A 19,361-nucleotide genomic window follows, 5' to 3' on the forward strand; every position below is an offset into this window, starting at 1 on the left:
TGTGGCCGAAACGTCGTGAGAATTATTTCGTTATGTTTTATTTTTATTATTTCCCTTCTACGTGACTTTACCGAAAGAACCAAGAAGAGGAGTTTACACGTTTCTTGCCATCAACCACTTTAGCCCATCAACCGAGACCTCAACAACGTTCCTCGTTGCCGCCGGCTCATAGTCCCGACCCCCCTTCTGGGACCGCACTGAAGTCACCATCCTAGAATAGAACCCAGATCACTCTGTGGTGAACAGATTGGAACAACGCGTACGTCCAGAAAAAAACGCCTCGTTCGAGACCCAAACATCGCACGAACACCTGCTGGCTTTGGCTTTCCTCCTCAAAGGTACCGGTGTCATATCAACCGCATCAGAACTTCAACAGGCTGATGTAGCACATCTCCGACATGAATGGAAAATTGAAGACGCAAGTCACAACAAGTGTGACCGGCCATGCAAACCAAACTATGGACCATACAGCAAAAACCACTGTAGTCTGCGCTTCTACATTGGAGGAGGAACAGCAAAACGACACGAACTCTCCTAAAGCCAGCCGACCTCGACATTGCCATTTAACTCCTGCACATATTGCTGCCATCGTACGCAAAGGTGCAATAGAAACGCACTTGTTGTAAGTTACACACTAAACAATACGATCATCGTTGACATACCGTACGATATTTTATCGCGGGGACCTTAGTGGCCACCAAAGCGTCAATGCCACCCAAGTTGCTTTGAGCGGCTTCTGTCTGAGCGATCGACTTCTGCCTGAGCGAGCGACTCCTGTCGGATGACTTCTGTCTGAGCGAGCGACTCCTGTCGGATGACTTCTGTCTGAGCGAGCGACTTCTATCTGAGCGAGCGACTCCTGTCTGAGCGAGCTACTCCTGTCGGATGACTTCTGTCTGAGCCAGCGACTTCTGTCTGAGCGAGCGACTCCTGTCGGATGACTTCTGTCTGAGCGAGCGACTCCTGTCGGATGACTTCTGTCTGAGCGAGTGACTCCTGTCGGATGACTTCTGTCTGAGCGAGCGACTCCTGTCGGATGACTTCTGTCTGAGCGAGCGACTCCTGTCGGATGACTTCTGTCTGAGCGAGCGACTCCTGTTGGATGACTTCTGTCTGAGCGAGCGACTCCTGTCGGATGACTTCTGTCTGAGCGAGCAACTCCTGTCGGATGACTTCTGTCTGACCGTCGAGGAAGCAGGCGCTGCCGGCTCAGCGGGGTGGAACTGCGCATGCGCGGCTGGCGCCCCGTCCGTCAAGATGGCGTTCACGCTCGCCGCCTTCTGCTACATGCTGGCCCTCCTGCTTACGGCCGCGCTCATCTTCTTCGCAATCTGGCATGTGAGTGGCGCCAAACTCCGCGGCCTCCCTCCCCGAGCCAGCGCCCCGTGCCCGCGCGCCCCGGGGCCTCGGCCCGCGCGGTGGGCATTTCGTGGTTGCGCGGGGCCCGGGCCTCGGATTTCCTAGCGCGGATAGGCGCCGCATCGCGTCGCCGCGTTTGGCTGAGGGCGCGCACGTGACCGGTAGGCGGCACGCGATTGGGTGGAGCTGCCAGCTGTGGCCAATGGCGAGCCGCGAGGAGGCCGCGATGCGTGTCCAGTCTGGGGAATGTAGAGGCGGCGGCGGCAGCGCCCCCCAGACACGGGGACACAGGGAAATGAGGATACTGGGACACAGACAGGGGGACATGGGGACAGAGACAGGGGGACATGGGGACATAGACAGGGGGACATGGGGACATAGACAGGGGGACATGGGGACAGAGACATGGGGGCAGAGACAGGGTACATGGGGACACTAGACAGGGGGACATGGGGACAGAGACGCAGGGATAAGGGGATATGGGGACACAGACAAGGGTACATGGGGACACAGACAGGGGGACATGGGGACAGAGGGACTTAGAGACAAGGGGATAGAGGGACTTGGAGACAAGGAGACATGGGGACACAGGGACGTAGAGACATGGGGATATGGGGACAGAGGGACCAGGAGACATGGGGACAGAGGGACGTGGAGACAAGGGGACATGGGGACACGGACGCAGGGACAAGGAGACATGGGACACGGGCATGGGGACATGGACACTAGGACAAGGCGACATGGGGACACGGACGCAAGGACAATGAAAAATGGGGACACGGACACAGGGACGAGGAGACACAGACAAGGAGATATGGGGGCACAGACGCAGGTTCAAGGAGACATGGGAACGGGGACACGGACACGAGGAGACATTGGGACACGGGGAAACAGACACTGGGACAAGGAGACAAGATACGGACGGGAACACAGAAAAAGGAGACATTGGAACAAAGGGACACAGCAACAGGAACATAGGGATTCAGTCTGGCTATCTTAATGAATGAGTTAAGTCTGGAGCTCCCATCTCTCTCTGACCTGGTAAAGCGGCCATTCACTGACAGTGCCAGAAGACTGTAGCAACACTTGTAAGTTGTATGAGCTGTGCTGAAACTACTCGTACGTCTAGTTACACATCGGTAGTGCTATTGCACTAATGCCGTTGAAGCAGTGACATGTGTTCCCGCTCTGTTCTCAGATCATCGCCTTCGATGAACTCAAGACCGACTACAAGAACCCGATAGACCAATGCAACACGCTCAATCCGGTAAGACAGTCTCTTGCACATGCCTACATGAATAGCAACTTATAAGTTTGTTTCGATTTAAAGCTTTCGTGACTGCAGGGATTCATATGCTTGGTTCTTTTGGGTAAAGTCACGTAGAAGGGAAATAATCAAATAAAAAAAAATTAAACAATAACATTCTCACGACGTTTTGATTTCTAACACAAGCAATCATCAGGTGTGAAAACCACAGCAAGAAAATTTGAAAAAGGTGGCGGTCTTTTGCACCGATGTGCTTATTTTAAAAAACCGCCACCTTTTTCAAATTTTCTTGTTGTGGTTTTCACACCTGATGATGATTTCTTGTGTTGCAATCGAAACGTCGTGAGAATTTTATTGTTTTATTTTTATTATTTCCCTTCTACGTGACTTTACCAAAAGAACCAAGAATATTATAAGTTTGTGTTCAGGTTAGTTAAACTGGAAATTACTTTGGCTGAGGTGCGGTTGACTTGCTTCAATACCTTCGTTGAAATTTCGGAGTTTCGCAATGCTCCACTGCCCGATGAGATGTCCGAATTGGAGGCCATCATGGCAGGCAGACACGGGCAGGTCGGGATCGCGGTGACAACTAACATTTATGACGTGGTCGTAACGTAACTAACGTCTCAGCATAAAAGTACAAAGGAGGGGGGAACTGGAGGGAACAGGAGGCACAGGAAAGGAAGCCACTCGAGAGAAGGAGAGAAAATAATCAATGAAGGGTCGAAGGGCATGTGGTTGAAGGTTATTTTTAGCAGAATTGAAAGCAGAGAGAAGGGACCAGGGGGAGTTGCCTGGGGAGGGAGTTTTAAAGAGTGGGCACGTAGTGGCTAATCGAGTGGCCACCAATGATGGAGCAGCGAAGGAGACCAGAGTCCACGGAGCGGAGGGAGCGGCTGGGACATGGGGTCGAATGTTGCAGAGGTATTGAGGGTGAACAATGCCGCGGATGGATTTGAATGCAAGACTGTGAAGCCCTGGTGATGAGGGCCTCGACGAGTCGTAACGAGGTGCTTGTGCTCACCCGCCCCCTGCCCCTGCCCCAGCTGGTGCTGCCCGAGTATTTCATCCACGCGCTCTTCTGCGTCATGTTTCTGTGCGCCACCGAGTGGCTCACGCTGGTGCTCAATGTGCCCCTCTTATCCTACCACATCTGGAGGTGAGCACCTCCCTTGGGGTCTCCATGTCTCAACCCAAATTCCCAGCACCGTGAAAGATGCAACCCAAACAAAACCCTTATTATCGTACATGTGCACCCTGGGTTGTTAAATACAATGAGTTTTCTTCATGCGAAACTGAAAATCAAGGTCAGGCACATCATCAGAGCACTGTAGTGACACGCTTTGCTTTGACCTATTACAATGTGCTTGAAGAATGCGATGATGACGCATGTGACGGACATGCTGTATCCCCCCCTCCTTTTATGCCTCTGATCCCATCAATCACGTTAAGAAGCCATTTAAAAAAAAATAATTCAAATTTCTGTCAGTCTGGGCCCACAGAGACCCAAAACATATGGTGTCTACAAACCCATTGTTTTCATGTTGTCTTTAACACCACTGACATCACGGGCAATGCTAACGCTCAGGAACGCTCCTCACTCTCACCACTAACAATAGTCACGATGATACCAACCTTTATCAATGTGGCAACAAACACTTGCGATAGGTTTATGTTAATGGACACTGTGGGTGTTGTGGTTGGCTGATGGTTCCTGGTTGATGGCTGCCGATGACAGGTACCTGCATCGGCCGGTGATGAGCGTGCCTGGCCTCTATGACCCCACCACCATCATGAACGCCGATGTCTTGGCCTACTGCCAGAAGGAGGGCTGGTGCAAGCTCGCCTTCTACCTGCTGTCCTTCTTCTACTACCTATACAGGTGCAGTCACCGCCCCTCCGCAGGGGCTCCACACCTAGTGTCGTGAAGGTTGCAATTTGTGTGCAGTTGCTGTGGTAGGTTGTGGTTGCTGAGGGTTTGTTGTTGCTGAGGTGTGTGGTTCATTAGGGCATGTTGCTGAAGAGCTGTGTGGTTGGTATGGTGTTTTGATGGAGTGGGGGGGTGTGCCTTGTGTTGTGCGGTTGGTGCGAGTTACCACCCTTGTGTGCTCCATTTGCAGCATGATCTACGTGCTGGTGAGCTACTAGCATGGAGCACAGCTCCACGCCCAGCCTGGCCTCAAGAGATCCAGCACAGGGTGCACTCACTACAGCAAAAGCATGCAGACTGCCTACATGTGCCTAACCTGTACACACACTTCGCGTGCATACACATCCTCACATGTGCACAAATGACACGTGCATTCCGCGTGCGCACTTCCACAGATACAGCACATTCACGTGGATACAACACTTCACATGCACACACTTGTACCACCCGCCACTCCCGCAGCCTGGCGTCACATTCCGCAGACTGCCGATCCCCACTCCGTTGTCCAGAGGCCATTTACGTTTTACCTTTTTACGCAAACCCGTTCGTGAAGGAATGCTCATTAATGTACAAACACAAAGCAGATTGTTTGTCAAGTTTAATTAGAAGCTGCCAGTGAGGCTAGAGCCCGATGTAGTTTACACCAATGATCGGCCTCCTCAGTCACCCCCGCCCCACCAGTGATGGACCCTAATCAGGTGATGACACGGCCTCTGGTGTTAACTTTAAGGTGGGAGGAGGGGGGTGGGTGTGGCGGGGCAGGGCAGGTAAGGAGAGGTGACACTTCAGCAGTAGCGGCATCGGGATTCCTCCAATGAAGCCACGGGGAGCTCTGTAACCGTACCGCACCTAATGCTCACGAACGTTGAATCGGAGTGGCTGCACAGAACCTGCGCGAGGGCTGGGGGGACGGTATGCTGTGTGAATTGGTTTACTAAGAGCGCTTGGACTGAGACCCCCGTTTGGAGTTATTGTTTTAATTGTCAGCCAATCAGTTGTGCAAAAAAAATCACAAATGTGTCGGTTATGTAACCACCTCCCCACAGCACAGACAGGGGGTGGTGAAATCTGCTGGCTGTGGTCAGGGTAGCCACGAGGTGCTGAACTGAGCGCAGGGATCAAACTCTGCATGGCTGCAGCCCCCCCCCCCCCCCCCCCCGTCTGTCTGATGCAATTTGCTCTGTGAGGTTACAGAGGTTTACCTGGGGAGGCACTGTGTTTGTTGGTTAAGAGTGTGCGTTTCCCCCACGACTTACGTGTGCTTTGACCCCAACGATTTCAATTCTTGTTTTTGAGTAAATGTGTACAATTGCATGCCAATAAAACACAGTTTAATATGCTGCGTCGTCTTGTTCTGATGCCATGATGCACAGTCCACCGCAAGTTGGCCAGAGCTGCACCTGCTCAGCACCAGCCTCCATCTCCAGTGGAGGAACAAGCACACGCATGAGGCAGCCACGCAATACAGCTTGGGATGTTTCTCCCGCTACTCTTGGGATTTGTCAAGAGTTATTTTAGCTTGGCGAAAGAATAAAAAATGTGATCTGGTGCGATTTGTGAAATTTACAGGAACGTGCTTAATGTTGGTAGCGAGTGGCATCCAAAGTGGGCCCTGGGCCCATTACTAATCTGCACCTAGTGGCGAGATGAAAATACTGCCCAATGGCAATTCACCGCACAAGCACACAAGAGAATAGTACACAACAGCTCATTCGCACCTCGTGAACATTTCTCATTTAATCTCAGACCAAAGCAGCCCACAAATTAGTTTCCCTGCAACATTTATTCCAGTGAGAAAAGCCAGTGGTGGGTTCTGCTCCCTATCATGAATACAAAATGGGCTCGGGGAAAGCGTTAAGAAGCTGCCTTCGCGTGCATCAGTCGGCCCAGGAGAAATCAAATGGCCATGCCGGCGACCTTCAGCCTCGGCCGAACGTGACCCAGGCAGCGCTAGCACGGACTCCATTCCTCGCTAAGCGGCGAGAATGGCGCTTGCTAATGGCTTGATTACCCGTAAAGCTTTTGGTCCCTTAAGGGTAAAAAGTTAGAAAACGTGCAGCAAGTTAGACAATGGACAGCGGCTGGTGCGGAAGGGGGAATGATGGGGCCCAGCACGAGACCTCTGGGAGGGGCCACTGGGCCCTGCTCTCCCACCCATCTCCCCTCTTGGTCAGCGGAAGAAGCACAACTTCTCCCGGAGCCACTCCTCTGTCAGCTCCTCCGTGTTACGGATCTCAAAGACCTGTGCACACACACACACAAGCATGTTAAATCTTTCATATCACTAATAGACATGGTCCAACTTTCTTCTGGGGCCCAAACCCTCCACCGAGGGCCCCTCTGGGAAGATACCTACGTGACTTTACCGAAAAAACCTAAGAGTATGAATCCTTGCAGTCACGAAAGCTTCAAATCTAGAATTAATACCTTGGAGAGCTTTGATGTCTGCACGAGCTTGTTCTTGCTGCCAGCGTACATCATCTGCTGCTCTGGGTTGCACCCTGCACACACCCATGGCAACACAGACATGTAGTGTGCAGTGGGGTGTATGACGATGTGCTAGTATGTGGTGGTGGTTTACAGAATGTGTTCAGCTGTGTGAGGGTGTTAGTGTGAAGTATGTTCTACTTAGTAAAGTGTGTTTTGGGGTGTTCCACTCCGTGTATGCTGTGCAGTATGTGGTGGTGTGTGGCACGTGTCCCACTGTATGGTCTGTTCCGCTGTGTGGTGGTGTGTTGAGCTGTGTTCTCTGTGTATGTGGCTGCGTGGGGCCTGCCATGCTCACCTTGGGGGCTGATGAAGATGAAGCAGAGTGGGTAAGACACACGCCCGTCATCATGCTGATACTTGTAGCTGTAGAGAAGGTATGTGTCGCGACGCAGTCAAGGATGACTCGTCCGTCAGTGTCGCCAGCGAAATGAAACCGGGGTTCCCATTAGCAGCAGCCCTGCACCACTGAGTGAACGAGCGAGTGGGTGTATGAGATAGTATGGGTGAGTGAACAAGTGTGGGTCATAGAGTGGGGGTGTGTGTAGGTCAGTGGATGTGTGAGAGTGTAGGTGGGTGTGTGAGTGCGTGGAAATGTGCAAGAATGGGAGACTGGGTGTGTGTGTTTATGAGAGAATATTGGTGATTGCGAATGAACATTAGAGGGTGTGGGAGAGCAGGTGTGTGAACGTGTCCTGCTGAGAGTTGTGATGCAGTGGTTCGCTCACTGCGCTAAGAACATGGAAACCGAAGTGCAATCCCTGGCCACAGTTAACACAGGTGGCAAAATATATCAGAACCATGCTTGTGCCTCCCCTAGCATGGCGCAGGCTTAAACACTCTTGTGCGACGTGTAAACATCTGCACAAGGGAGACAGAGGCGAACTGGCCTGGTGCTGGCCACATCACCCCCATGCAGGTCATGCTGGCCTTCATAGGTGCTCGCTAACAGCACGTGACCCAGCAGTCTGTAAGGCTTTGCCCTGGAAGGATATCGAGGTTGCCGCTCTGGCAACTCCTCCCTCAGGTCTTCGGGTGTGATGTCCTGCAGACAGTGCAGCAGAGGAGAGGCTGTAAACCCTCCCCCTCCCAGTGAACACCCGTCGAGGCAACGAAGCGCAATTACAGGGATGGAGAGGGGTGTGGGGACACAGTGCGGGCCGTGTCGCTCACCTCATGCTCCTCATCCAGCACCACCAGCCTCCGCTCCTTGTCAATCTTCACTGGAACAAATCAACACACGTCGTCATCATCCACTCACGAATCAACACACCTCGTTATTATCCATCGACTCAGTAAAGAATCGAGACACCTCGTTATCACCTACTCAATAATCAACACAGATATCCACTCACACCGCTAATGAGGGCGAAGACAGCGACAATATCTCATTGCCGCCGCCGTGAGCGGTAACCGACATACGGAGCGAGGCTGTGTGGGGTCCGATGGATGTGGGGTCAGGCGGGGGTCTCTTGAGATCCTTGGGTGGTGGGGGAGGGGGTGGAGATGGTGGGAGGGGGTGGCCAGCCACTAATGACCTCGCTTGACTGCGCTCGTTTGTCAATGGATTTGCTGTCGTGGTGACGGCGTTAGAGTCTAACAGCCCCCGGCGGCCATCCCTTCACAACTGCTCGCCACGCTCCATCATCCGACCACCGCGTTATCGCAAACATGCATCACCGCCACGCGGACTGGCGCGCGAACAGGTTATTGTTCAGCCGATTTACCACCACCACCCAGCCAGTGGCATTCCCTCCAGCCAGCAGCACTTCCAGCCTAACACAGGGAAGCAGGACAAGAAGACCCCCTTCACGGGTGTTTCCCCAACAATCCTAACACTAACACCCTCTCCATTGGAATGATAGCAGACTTGAGCAGATGACAAAATGGTAGAAAGTGAGACACGCAGACAAATTAACAGGCAGTCAGAAAGATACATGTGCAGACAGAAAGACATGATATGCAGTGAGACAGACTCGATTGACAGTAAAGCAGTCAGACAGAGTGCCGCTTGGACAGGGAGGAGCTGGATGGGCGAGGCACGTACTGATGATGGCGCCATTGGTGGTTTCCTTGCGAAAACGGAATTTCTGGATTTTCCCGTCCAGCTCAGGGTCCACATCGCAGACAACCAGGGATTCTGCCTGGACACACACACACATACACACATTTACAGTCACGCACATCTATACCATAAAAAGATACAAATATTCCTGTATAGCCTTTAACAGACTTGTTCGCGAACACATATGAAGGCTGGCATGAGGTCAGCGGGTGGCCAACACCATGCCCAGACGCTTTTGTGGCAATATTTACACATCGCACCATTCATCATTTTAAGGCTGAGTAGACCTTGGGGATGCCCAGGACCGGTTTAGATATTCGTCACCGATGTTGACCGTGAATGGGAATCGAACTACGTAGAAAGCCCGTGGATATCCTGAAATGCATCCAAAAGCACAAATGTCTACAGCCAGAATTCGCCTTTCAGTGATGGTTCCGTGACCACCGCACGTGTGCCAGGCTAGGTGCACTTTACTTTAAGGCTATCATGTGACATGATAAAGGCTCGCTGCTGATAGGTCACGGGACAGACCCAGGTGTTGTGAAATGACTGGGAGATGAATCAACACCCGTGCTCCCTACCATGCCATGTATACGTACAAGGTACACACCGTAACAACCGTTATACAGACTGTGGGGACAATGAATCAACAATTCAGCGAACTTACTATCTGAGATTTGAAAAACTGTAAAATATGGCAACATAAAACAGGACTGTATTAACAGATAAGTATTGTACGAACAGTTAGCGCCGTTGGATACGTACTGTGCGAAATAATTTAAACGTACAATACATACATGTACACATCTGAATGAAAGGGATGATGAACACTGACCCTAAACGCCGCTGGTTATTTGTGCAATTTTTTCATAGTTTTCACTTGTGCCACTTTTACTGGCCACCATACACTTACAGGCAACACACACCTAGACCACATACATTTATACACATATAGGGGTGTCAGGGGAAGGATTTCCACCAATAGGAGGGTTAGTGGGAGGGGTAATCGAGGAGATATAAGAGGAGAACGGGCGGGAAGAAGGGGTCTTTGGCAGAAACGAGATTGGGACGGCTGGGGACAGGTGTGGATGGGAGAAAATTATTAAAAGACGAACCCCCTGCAACCTTGTGTCGGCTCTCCTTTACACACACATTCCACACTGACAGCTTTCCCCACACACGTGTAATGGCGTAAGTAGCGCAGGAGACGTCGACGGAGGCACCACGTACTTATTAACAATTGCTACTATACAGCACGTAGCGCACCCTAACACTTGAAGGGGTAACGGCCCCTTCACCCGGTTCTATCTGAGGCAGTGTCCCTCAGCTAACGTTTCCCCGTTAGCTCCTACACCCCTCTAACCCAGACCATCCTAGTGGAGGCTAACTGACCTAGCCCAGCTTCGGTTCAGGTCCGACCCTCAGCCACACGAGCCTGGCCCTCACAAGGACACAGACCTCGCTGCTCTGAGGTCGCCCCTGGCTTGCCCTGCTCGGCTCTTATAAGAGCAGCGAGACAGGGTAGTCCCAGGGCTAGCTAGCGAGTCTTCAATCTTCACTTGCTCTTCATTCTCTTCTGCTCCAACGACTGCCTCGAGCTCTCTCGCTCACCGCCTTAAATACCCAACTGCTCCCCGAGGGGCGGGGCTGTATGCGGACGTTGATGTAGACACCCCAACGTAACAGCTTGCTACACCCCGTTATGTAATACCTCTACATACGTATACAAATATATGCAAATATCCCATGTATTGCATGTTCAGGCTGTTGGGCAAGTGTTGTTCGCGAGCATCTATGAAGGGCGGAACGGCGCACGGGGGGCGGTAGGGTGTATGGCCAACACCCCACGCTCAGCCGCCTTTGTCTCCCCAGTCACCAGCCAAGTGCACCAGGGGTGATGTTTATGTACAACCCGCTTACTCGCCCCGTGAGCAAAGCCGCGTGTCGCGTGACCACTTAGCGGATTCTTGACCACAGATGACGCCTCCCTCCTACCGCTCATCACGCACGGCTGATCGAACACCGCTCACCTCCACCCAGTGGGGCGGCGGCGACCACCGGTGGCCAAGATGACCACTCAAGAGCGGTCATCGTGGGTGGTAAACCCGTTAGGGTCAGTGTTCATCATCCCGTAGCGTGTGCTACGTAAATAAACACAATTAGGGCGTCCGTGCGACCGTAGCCACCACTCTCTACCTGGCTCCCTGCACCACCTCCCCACCTCATTCCCTCTTCTACCCACCTCGCTCCACGGGTGCCCGCAACTACCCCATCCCGAGCCTCCCCGGAGCGAGGCATTAACCAAACAATCAGCACTCCCTCGCCTGTGCCCCCCCTCCCCTGTGCCCCCCTCCCCTGTGCCCCCCTCCCCTGTGCCCCCCCCTCCCCTGTGCCCCCCCTCCCCTGTGCCCCCCCCTCCCCTGTGCCCCCCCCTCCCCTGTGCGCCCCTCCAGTGTCCCCCCCTCCCCTGTGTCCCCCCTTTCCCCTGTGCCCCCCCTTTCCCCTGTGCCCCCTTTTCCCCTGTGCCCCCCCCTCCCCTGTGCCCCCCCCCTCCCCTGTGCCCCCCCCTCCCCTGTGCGCCCCTCCAGTGTCCCCCCCTCCCCTGTGTCCCTCCTTTCCCCTGTGCCCCCCCTTTCCCCTGTGCCCCCTTTTCCCCTGTGCCCCCCCCCTCCCCTGTGCCCCCCCCCTCCCCTGTGCGCCCCTCCAGTGTCCCCCCCTCCCCTGTGTCCCCCCTTTCCCCTGTGTCCCCCCTTTCCCCTGTGCCCCCTTTTCCCCTGTGCCCCCCACTGCCCCCCTCCCCCCCTCACCATCACGAGTTTCGTGCCGTTGCCGCCTCCGCCGCCGCTTCCTCCACACTCCTCATTCCCCTCCTGCGCATGCGCGGCGGATCAGCCCGGTATCCCCGAAGGCGCGCAGCTCCTTTGATTGGCTGCTCTCGAAAAAGCCGCTGGGGCCAATCAGCGCGCGGTCACGAGGCGTAGACCACGACTCGAAGTTGCGCGCGCCGCCTACAAAATACGGGTGACGTCAGCGCGCGTGGCGAGTGACGTCACCAATCCGGAACCCGCCCCCTAACTTCCGGGGGAGGGTTTGCGGAGGTCCCGCCCCTCGCCGGGGCTGTCCGGAAGGCACCGCGTTGCAAGCCGGGAGTCTCTTACACGTGGTCACCGCTTCCCCTGCAGCTGCTCCGCACGTGTTCTCCTCAGCAACCCGGGATTCACGATGGGAGACGCCAAGCACTTGAGTTTCCTCTTCGGTGAGTACCTTCCCCCCCCGGGTGCGAGGCTGCGTTAGCACGGACAGGAGGGGCCGCCCGAATTTGGGGGCACCCACCCCCCCTAATCCGACTATTTTTGGGGCTGCGATCGTGTCGTACTTGACTACCTCGGTCCACCCGGACTCAATTGAGTAGTACTGTGTTTGGGTGCGCTGTTTAAAAATCGACACTCGGAAGACAAAGGCGGTCGGGCGTGTATTTATGTTTTGCTTTAACCAGGACTTCGTGGGGTAACAAACCCAAAATCTGAGGCGGCTGCGGCGCACGTGGTCTTGGCCCTGGGGGTTCTCTTTGAGTTCCCACTTGGCTGCCCCCCGGCAATCACTTTGGGGTCCCCCCCCCCCCATCCTGTGCCGTGTTCCCGACCTCCCGGATCCCCCTAGTGCCCCCCAACCTCGGTTCTTCACCCTGGCCCCCCTTTAAGTCCCGCTCGTGTCCGCCCCCCACCCACCCCACCCTCGGGTCCCTCCACGTCTTTCCCGAGTCCCTCCGTGAATCCCAGTCTTGAGTTCCTCCAGGGTCTCTCCCCACCTCGTGGTCCCCCCCACCTCGTGGGCCCTGCCGCTTTCTCCTCCCCTCACCCCGGATCCCTCGTAGATCCGCGCCCTTCGGTGCTGTCCGGAGCGCCGTGACTGAGCCACGCTATGTGCCCCCCCCCCCCACCACCGTGTTACCGCAGGCTGCGAGCTGACGGCGGCAAAAAAGGAGTTCTCGTTCGAGGAGGAGGAGGACCCGAATGTGGAGCATAACCTGCTGCTGCACACGGTGCGGCGCGCACCCACGCCGCCCGCCGGAGGCGCCGCTCGACCGAAGCGAACTTGGCCAGACACTTTAATTTTACCTGGAGAAATCTCATTGAGCTCTGAAGCTTTTTTTTTTGCTTGAGCCAGATATCGAGTCGACATCTCTCGTCGACATCTGGCTAAAGCGGAGGGGTTTCCGAGACATACTCTTAGGTTTTTTCGGTAAAGTCACGAATGTAAAAATAAATAAGAAATAATAGAAATAATACTCACTTAATACAGTAAATTCAGCTATGACGGTCCTACCTGATGAATGGAGACTTGTTGCCTCCGAAACGTGATTTATGATTTTATTTCTAGGATTTTATTATTTATTTATTTTTACCTACGTGACTTTACCGAAAAACACCTAAGAGTATGAATCCTTGCAGTCACGAAAGCTTCAAATCTAGAATTTCTCCGAGACACTCGAGGGGTCCCCGATTCATGATTAATGTATATTGGCGTGCTAAATGTCGCGAATTCACAAACTGACTAACAGAGCTCGTACATTTTTATCACAAAATACTTTTTTAAAAACCCGATATTTTTGGGTAATTATTTCGCACAACCGTTATGCCGTGGGGGGTGATGACGGCAACCACGCGCACAATCACTGCTCAGCGACCCCAGCGGGGCGCAGTCTCACCGCCTGCGTGCCTCCTCCTCCCCACCCACCCTGCTGCTCAGGTATGCCTGGGGGCAGGGGCTCCTGACGAGTTCCACTCGGTAAGCCTGGTGGCGCTGGACCACTCGGGGAAGATGACGACGGTGCCCGTGGCCACGCTCAAGCCCTCCGTGCAGGCCTCGGTACGGGCTTCTCCACGGCGGTGATACGATATTGTGTTGCTGGTGTGGTCATAGTGATGGTGGTGAGATTATGTATTCCTGTGGTGTTGGTTTGGTTATAGTCATGGTGGTGATGTGATGTCCTGTGGTGTGGTCATAGATATGGTGAGGTGATGTATTATTGTAGTGCTAGTGTGGTGATAGCTATGGTGAGGCAATGTATTCCTGTGATCGCCGACAAACACTGATGTGCAGTGGGGTGTTCAATGCATTGTGATGTGTTTGATGATGTGGTGAGATGTTGGTGATTGTGTGGGATGTGCATGATTATTTGTGGTGACGTATGTAATGATGATGATGTATGGTGGAGTTTGATGCTGTGACCCTGGTGATGGTGTTGGTATGGTGGTGTTGGTGAAGTAAGGATGGTGATGATGTCGTGCTGCGTGTGATGTGTTGTGGGTTGTGATAATGTGCTTTGCCATATTGGTAATGATGACGTTTATGACATGGTGTTGCGACGTTGACGAGTTGCTGATGTGTGTGTGTGGTGTGGTGCAGCTGTCCCTCGCGGGGCTCGAGCTGGCCCCCCCCGTGGTCCTCCGCCTGACGGCAGGCGCGGGCCCCGTGCACATCTGTGGCCAGCACGTGCTCAGTGAGTATCCCTGCGCAAGGGCTCACGGGTCCTCGTCGCGCACGAGTCTCTCGGGTCCACATCCTAAAAGGGTTGCATATGGTGGGGTGAGGGTGGTGAAGCTGCAGGTGTTAAGTAAGAAACAACTCCGTGGTGGCTTTGTGGAGCTAGAGCTGAGGGGTTTGGGGCTCGAGGCAGCCTGGTTTAACTCGTGAGCAACATGGACCCCAGCTTGGGCAACGCGTAATGTGAATTGGCTGCCTCTTAACGAGCAGACGCTCACATGTCCTGCACGTTAATACAACCCTGTCAACAGCACCACTGCCGCTCCTCCGTATTCACATTGAGACCATTTGGCTCCTAGCCGCCTCTCCACGGGGAGTTGTTCTTGAAATTTCAGCTGGGACTGTCTGGGCCAGCGACCCGGAAACTACTTCCTCACGTGGCACACCACATCCAGTATACCCCTCGCCATAGCTTAGGCAGTGAGTCACATGTATGTATGTTGAACATCTTTCGCACCATATATAGCCAACCGTACTAATTGGAGGTGTGGGGGAAGAACAACTAACCACAACCAGCAGTTCTAAAAAAATAAATTACGATTTAGATTTAAAAGTGCATGGCTCCAGTGGCTTCCTAATATCCAGACAGCCGAAGTGCATGAACACGCGATGCAGTGACCGTCGTCACCTATGCCAGTTTACTAGCCACCAGGAATCGTTTCTCTAAGAAATTATGCTGTGGGTGGAACAAGTCACTCGTTGCACCCCCTCAACATCATGTTTGTGGGGGTCCACAGTCCCCCACTATTCCCTTGTGGTGCTGAATGGTACTGGCCTTGAACCGAACGTCTCCTCCCTCGTGTGTGCAGCCTCAGAGGAAATGTTCTCTGACATGGAGAGCGACGAAGAGGAGGAGGAGGAACAGGCCGTGGTGCCGGCCAGGAAACGTGTTAATGAGGCATCACCCGTGGGGGGCACGCAGGTATGGGCCCCCCCCCAACTCTTCCGCACCCCCCCTGTCACCTCAAATCATTCCTGTGTTATGGTTTACTCTGAAAATAACTCTATGGCGACTGTTATGCACAACTCACAGCTGATATCTCCGGGCATTTTTATCATTGCAGAAAAAGATGAAGGTGCTTGACAATGAAGGGTACGTGTCATAACTTACACTTGTTGGGTCAACGTTTTGGGGAATTTGGAGGGGTGATGGGGGGGCTGGGTGGGGGTGCCCTAACGAGGGTCAGCTGCTCCTTGAGTCGCTGCTGAAGAAAGAGTTGCTCGTGCGTTGCCACTTAGATTTTCTCTCTCTCTCTTCCAGGCAAGACAAGAAACTAGCGACCGTGACGCCAACCAAGGTGAGGCTAAGGGGAAGGCATTGCTGGTGTTGTGTGCGCTTGTGTACCTGTGTACCTGTGTTAGTGTGGTGAGCGGTAGTGCAGAGGTTTGCGCACCGCGATGTGAACCCCGGCCACCCGAGTTCAATTTCTGCTTGTGGCAAAAACCAGTGAGGATTTTCTGAACTGGTCCTGGGTCTCCCCTAGGTCGACTCGGCTGCAAATGAGTACCCTGTGTGATGTGTAAAAACATTGCACTGGGGAAACAAAGGTGGCTGGGCGTGGTGCTGACCACCCACACCCCGGTGTGCTGTTCTGGCCTTTATAGGTGCTCACTAACAGAGCCTGCGTCAACAGTCTGTTCATCCTTTATTTGGGGGTCTTTGAATAAGTGTGCAGAGTGGTAGAGTGGTGGTGCAGTGATGATTGCACTACGAACCTGGCGATGAGTTTTATTCCTGCTCAAAGCAAACACCAGCGAGGAATAATATAAGTGGTTCTGGGCCTCCCCAAGTCGACTCTTCAAACAAGTACCTGGTATGGTGTGTAAACTGCTGGGGAGACAAAGGTGGCTGGGTGTGGGGCTAGCCACACCAGCCGCTTGTGCACCATTTGCCTTCATTCGGTGCTGGCTAACGACACTTGCCCCAATAGTCGCCATGGATGGTTGGGGGGGGGGGGTCCTTGTGTGGGTATGATTGTGTGCATGTGTGGCCGCCAAGGCTGAGCTGCGTTGCGCTTCTGGTTCTCTATAGAAGGCAGCGCCGAAGAACGGACAGAATGGGGGCACTCCGTCCACCCCATCCACTCCAAGCCAGACCAAGGTGTGGAGCTCGGGAGGCTGTGTGTGGAGCCGCGTGTATGTGGTGCTGGGTGTGTGTGTGGAGATAGTTGTCTAGGGGCTGCGCAGGTGTTAGTCTTTATAAGTAGCCGTGTGGATGTAAATGTATGTGCTAGTGGGTTGTAAATAGCTGTGCTTTCATATTTAATCTTGGGTGTATAGCTGCTAGTGTATAAGTATGTGTTCAATGCTGTGTAATGTATGCTTGGGCGCATGTAGTGGTAGGTGTGTGTGTTGTGTGTTTTGTGCTGTGTCTAATGTGTGTTTGGGGGGTTTTTTTTTTTCCCAGACTCCAGATTCTGCTGCCAAACCCAAAACCCCCAAGGGCCCCATGCCAGTTGCTGATATCAAGGCCACACTGCAGGAGAAGGTCCAGAAGGTAACGTTTGCAAAAGCAGCCAATATTTGTGTGTGCTCTGCGCCTTCATTCCTGAGTGTGCACCGTCACCGGGGTTAATAAGGTCAAGTTATAATTTGATCTCGACGTTAAATCACAAACGAGCAGTTTTGGGGAAAAGTGTCCCAGGTCTGGATGGCAGCTGATACCATCCTAATTGGCTGTGTCACCCTCAGGGGGTGAATTTGCCCAAGACCAAAGAAAAATTCTCCAACTTCATCAAGAGCAGCTACAAGGTTGAGGATCCAAAGGTGAGAGCGCAAATCTGTGACCTCAAGGGGACTTTGAAATTGAGTTAATTAAGTGCAGGATGCATCACATGTTAAAACATTTCTTGGTGCTTTTTTTACTTATCTTTGGTAACTGCAGGAATTCATATTCTTGGTTCTTTCGGTAAAGTCATGTAGATAGAAAATAATTAAATGTAAAAAATAAATTACAATTTAAAATAAAAGCAACACAAGCCGTATTCAGCAGGCCTGATAAAGACCACTTGTGTTTCAATCGAAACGTCGTGGTTTTTTTGCTTAATTTTATTTTCTATATATGTGACTTTACCGAAAGAACTAAGAATATTTCTTGGTGCATTAGAATTCCAGGCACTGGAGCTTGGGGAGGTGGGGGGAGAGTGCTGTGAGCTGGATGTGCTTGATTTCCCTGGCTTTCCATGGTCAAATAGACAATAAAGACCACAACACCATTCATTTTCTCAATGGAGCTTTAATCTGTTGTCTAGAAGGTCCTGTTAACCTTTGGATGTTTGGTCATCTGTGCCATCAGTCTTCTTGGGGTAGTGACCAACGTATGTTTGACCCCTGTAGGTGCTGAGCGAGCTGTGGGCCTTCACCGAGACCCTGAAAGCAGCATAGGAGGACAAGCAAGTGGACCCACTACTGTTCCAATGCTGTTTGAGCCACCTTGCTCCTCGGCCATCAACCTGCCAGTTACCCATCCGTCCGACAAGAACCAATTTTATGAACCATGCAAGCTCCACACCATAATCTGTGCGCTTTTCAAAACATTTTTGTGAATAAACATTTACATTTTAGCTGTTCTATGTTGGGCAGTGGTGTCAGCTTCCAGTGTGGATGGTGCTATTAGCTGGGGCCTATGAGCTGGGGTAGGAAAAGGTGGGGGGGGGGGTCTTTCATGGATGCCAGAATCTGTTGCTGCAGCTTTGCGGATCAGTAGAGTTCTTCCACCACTGCCATGAACCAGCCCGCAAACTCTGCCAGCGAGTTGCTGATCTGAGAAAATGGCTGGCAAGCGCATGCAACTGTCGTGGTGTGCTGGTAAACACAAGTGTTTGATGGTAATGGTGTGTGCGATGAGAGTAATTGGATGTCATGCGAGGCTGATGGCGCTGGCGGTCAGGGCACCCTCTGAATGCAGAACGCGGGTGGGCTGAGCAGGTTCCGTCAATAATTGGTCTGAGGTGCGCTCGCCTGAGTAAGTTTTTGCATTAAAATGCCTTTGCCAGGGAGCATTTAAGTTTTTGCATTAAAACACCTTTGCCAGGGAGCAGCAGCCTGGCCACGGTGAACACTGCTTCTGTCAAACGACGTTTGGTGCGTTGGAGTCCAAACGAGAGCCTCTGGCCAGGACCGAATAATGGAATGCTCGCGGTGCTCGTACAAGGCCCACATTCTCTCAAGGCGCTTGAGCGAACTGTCCACTCCCTGTACCTTACAAGCATCTGATATCCCCTTTGTTCACCTGTGCAAATGTGGTGGACAATTTGGACAGCAGCCCACTCGTACCTGGAGAGATGACATGGCTCGGCTCGTTGCAGATTGAAATCCGGCGGGAGGCCACCCTGGTTATTGCTGTGGCAGTATTAAGAAAATGCGCCGTCGGCTTTGCAGTGGGCAATAAAAGATGCTGTGATGTCATTCAAAAAAAGTAGGCCGTTGTGCTGGCCTCGCCGTACAAATTTGAAAAATTGCCCCAAAACAACTCCATTGGGGTTATATGGCAATATCTTCCCTTCCTTTGAAGCTACTGCAGTTTGAAATTGTGTCATCCTGCATGATGGCCGTGCATTATAAGAATGGCGCACATCAAATACTCCATTGTTATTCCATGGAAATATTTCTGAAATTAATCTACAGGAACTGGCGACTGGATGCCAAACTTCACACTGTATAACGTTGACATTCCTCCGTCTAACGTCATCGCTCACCTAACCTAC

The 19,361-nt window shown here is 52.7% G+C and overlaps 3 protein-coding genes across 3 annotated transcripts; 2 read left to right on the plus strand and 1 right to left on the minus strand.

Moving 5' to 3' along the window:
* Positions 1 to 1,147: 1,147 nt before the first annotated feature.
* On the plus strand, positions 1,148 to 5,895 carry LOC133360688 (protein cornichon homolog 1). The gene is made up of 5 exons (XM_061579481.1): positions 1,148 to 1,338; positions 2,558 to 2,626; positions 3,673 to 3,785; positions 4,365 to 4,508; positions 4,747 to 5,895. Exons 1-5 carry the CDS (start codon positions 1,258 to 1,260, stop codon positions 4,772 to 4,774), a joined length of 435 nt encoding a protein of 144 aa, XP_061435465.1. The 5' UTR covers positions 1,148 to 1,257; the 3' UTR covers positions 4,775 to 5,895.
* Positions 5,896 to 6,324: 429 nt separating this feature from the next.
* Positions 6,325 to 12,047, minus strand: LOC133360645 (glia maturation factor beta-like). Its single transcript, XM_061579442.1, has 7 exons — positions 11,916 to 12,047; positions 9,091 to 9,187; positions 8,217 to 8,266; positions 8,036 to 8,088; positions 7,342 to 7,421; positions 6,984 to 7,057; positions 6,325 to 6,798 (listed from the first exon to the last, which is right to left on the minus strand). The coding sequence occupies exons 1-7, from the start codon at positions 11,916 to 11,918 to the stop codon at positions 6,727 to 6,729; spliced, it is 429 nt and encodes a 142-aa protein (XP_061435426.1). The 5' UTR covers positions 11,919 to 12,047; the 3' UTR covers positions 6,325 to 6,726.
* Positions 12,048 to 12,206: 159 nt separating this feature from the next.
* LOC133360564 (nucleophosmin-like) lies at positions 12,207 to 18,225 on the plus strand. Its single transcript, XM_061579363.1, has 11 exons — positions 12,207 to 12,364; positions 13,065 to 13,150; positions 13,858 to 13,977; positions 14,518 to 14,611; positions 15,465 to 15,577; positions 15,720 to 15,748; positions 15,917 to 15,953; positions 16,688 to 16,756; positions 17,063 to 17,152; positions 17,347 to 17,421; positions 17,992 to 18,225. Exons 1-11 carry the CDS (start codon positions 12,331 to 12,333, stop codon positions 18,037 to 18,039), a joined length of 795 nt encoding a protein of 264 aa, XP_061435347.1. The 5' UTR covers positions 12,207 to 12,330; the 3' UTR covers positions 18,040 to 18,225.
* The last annotated feature ends 1,136 nt before the right edge of the window (positions 18,226 to 19,361 follow it).

Source organism: Lethenteron reissneri, chromosome 8 (assembly GCF_015708825.2).
Source record: "Lethenteron reissneri isolate LAM-NWPU_2019-01 chromosome 8, ASM1570882v1, whole genome shotgun sequence".
NCBI lineage: Eukaryota > Metazoa > Chordata > Hyperoartia > Petromyzontiformes > Petromyzontidae > Lethenteron > Lethenteron reissneri.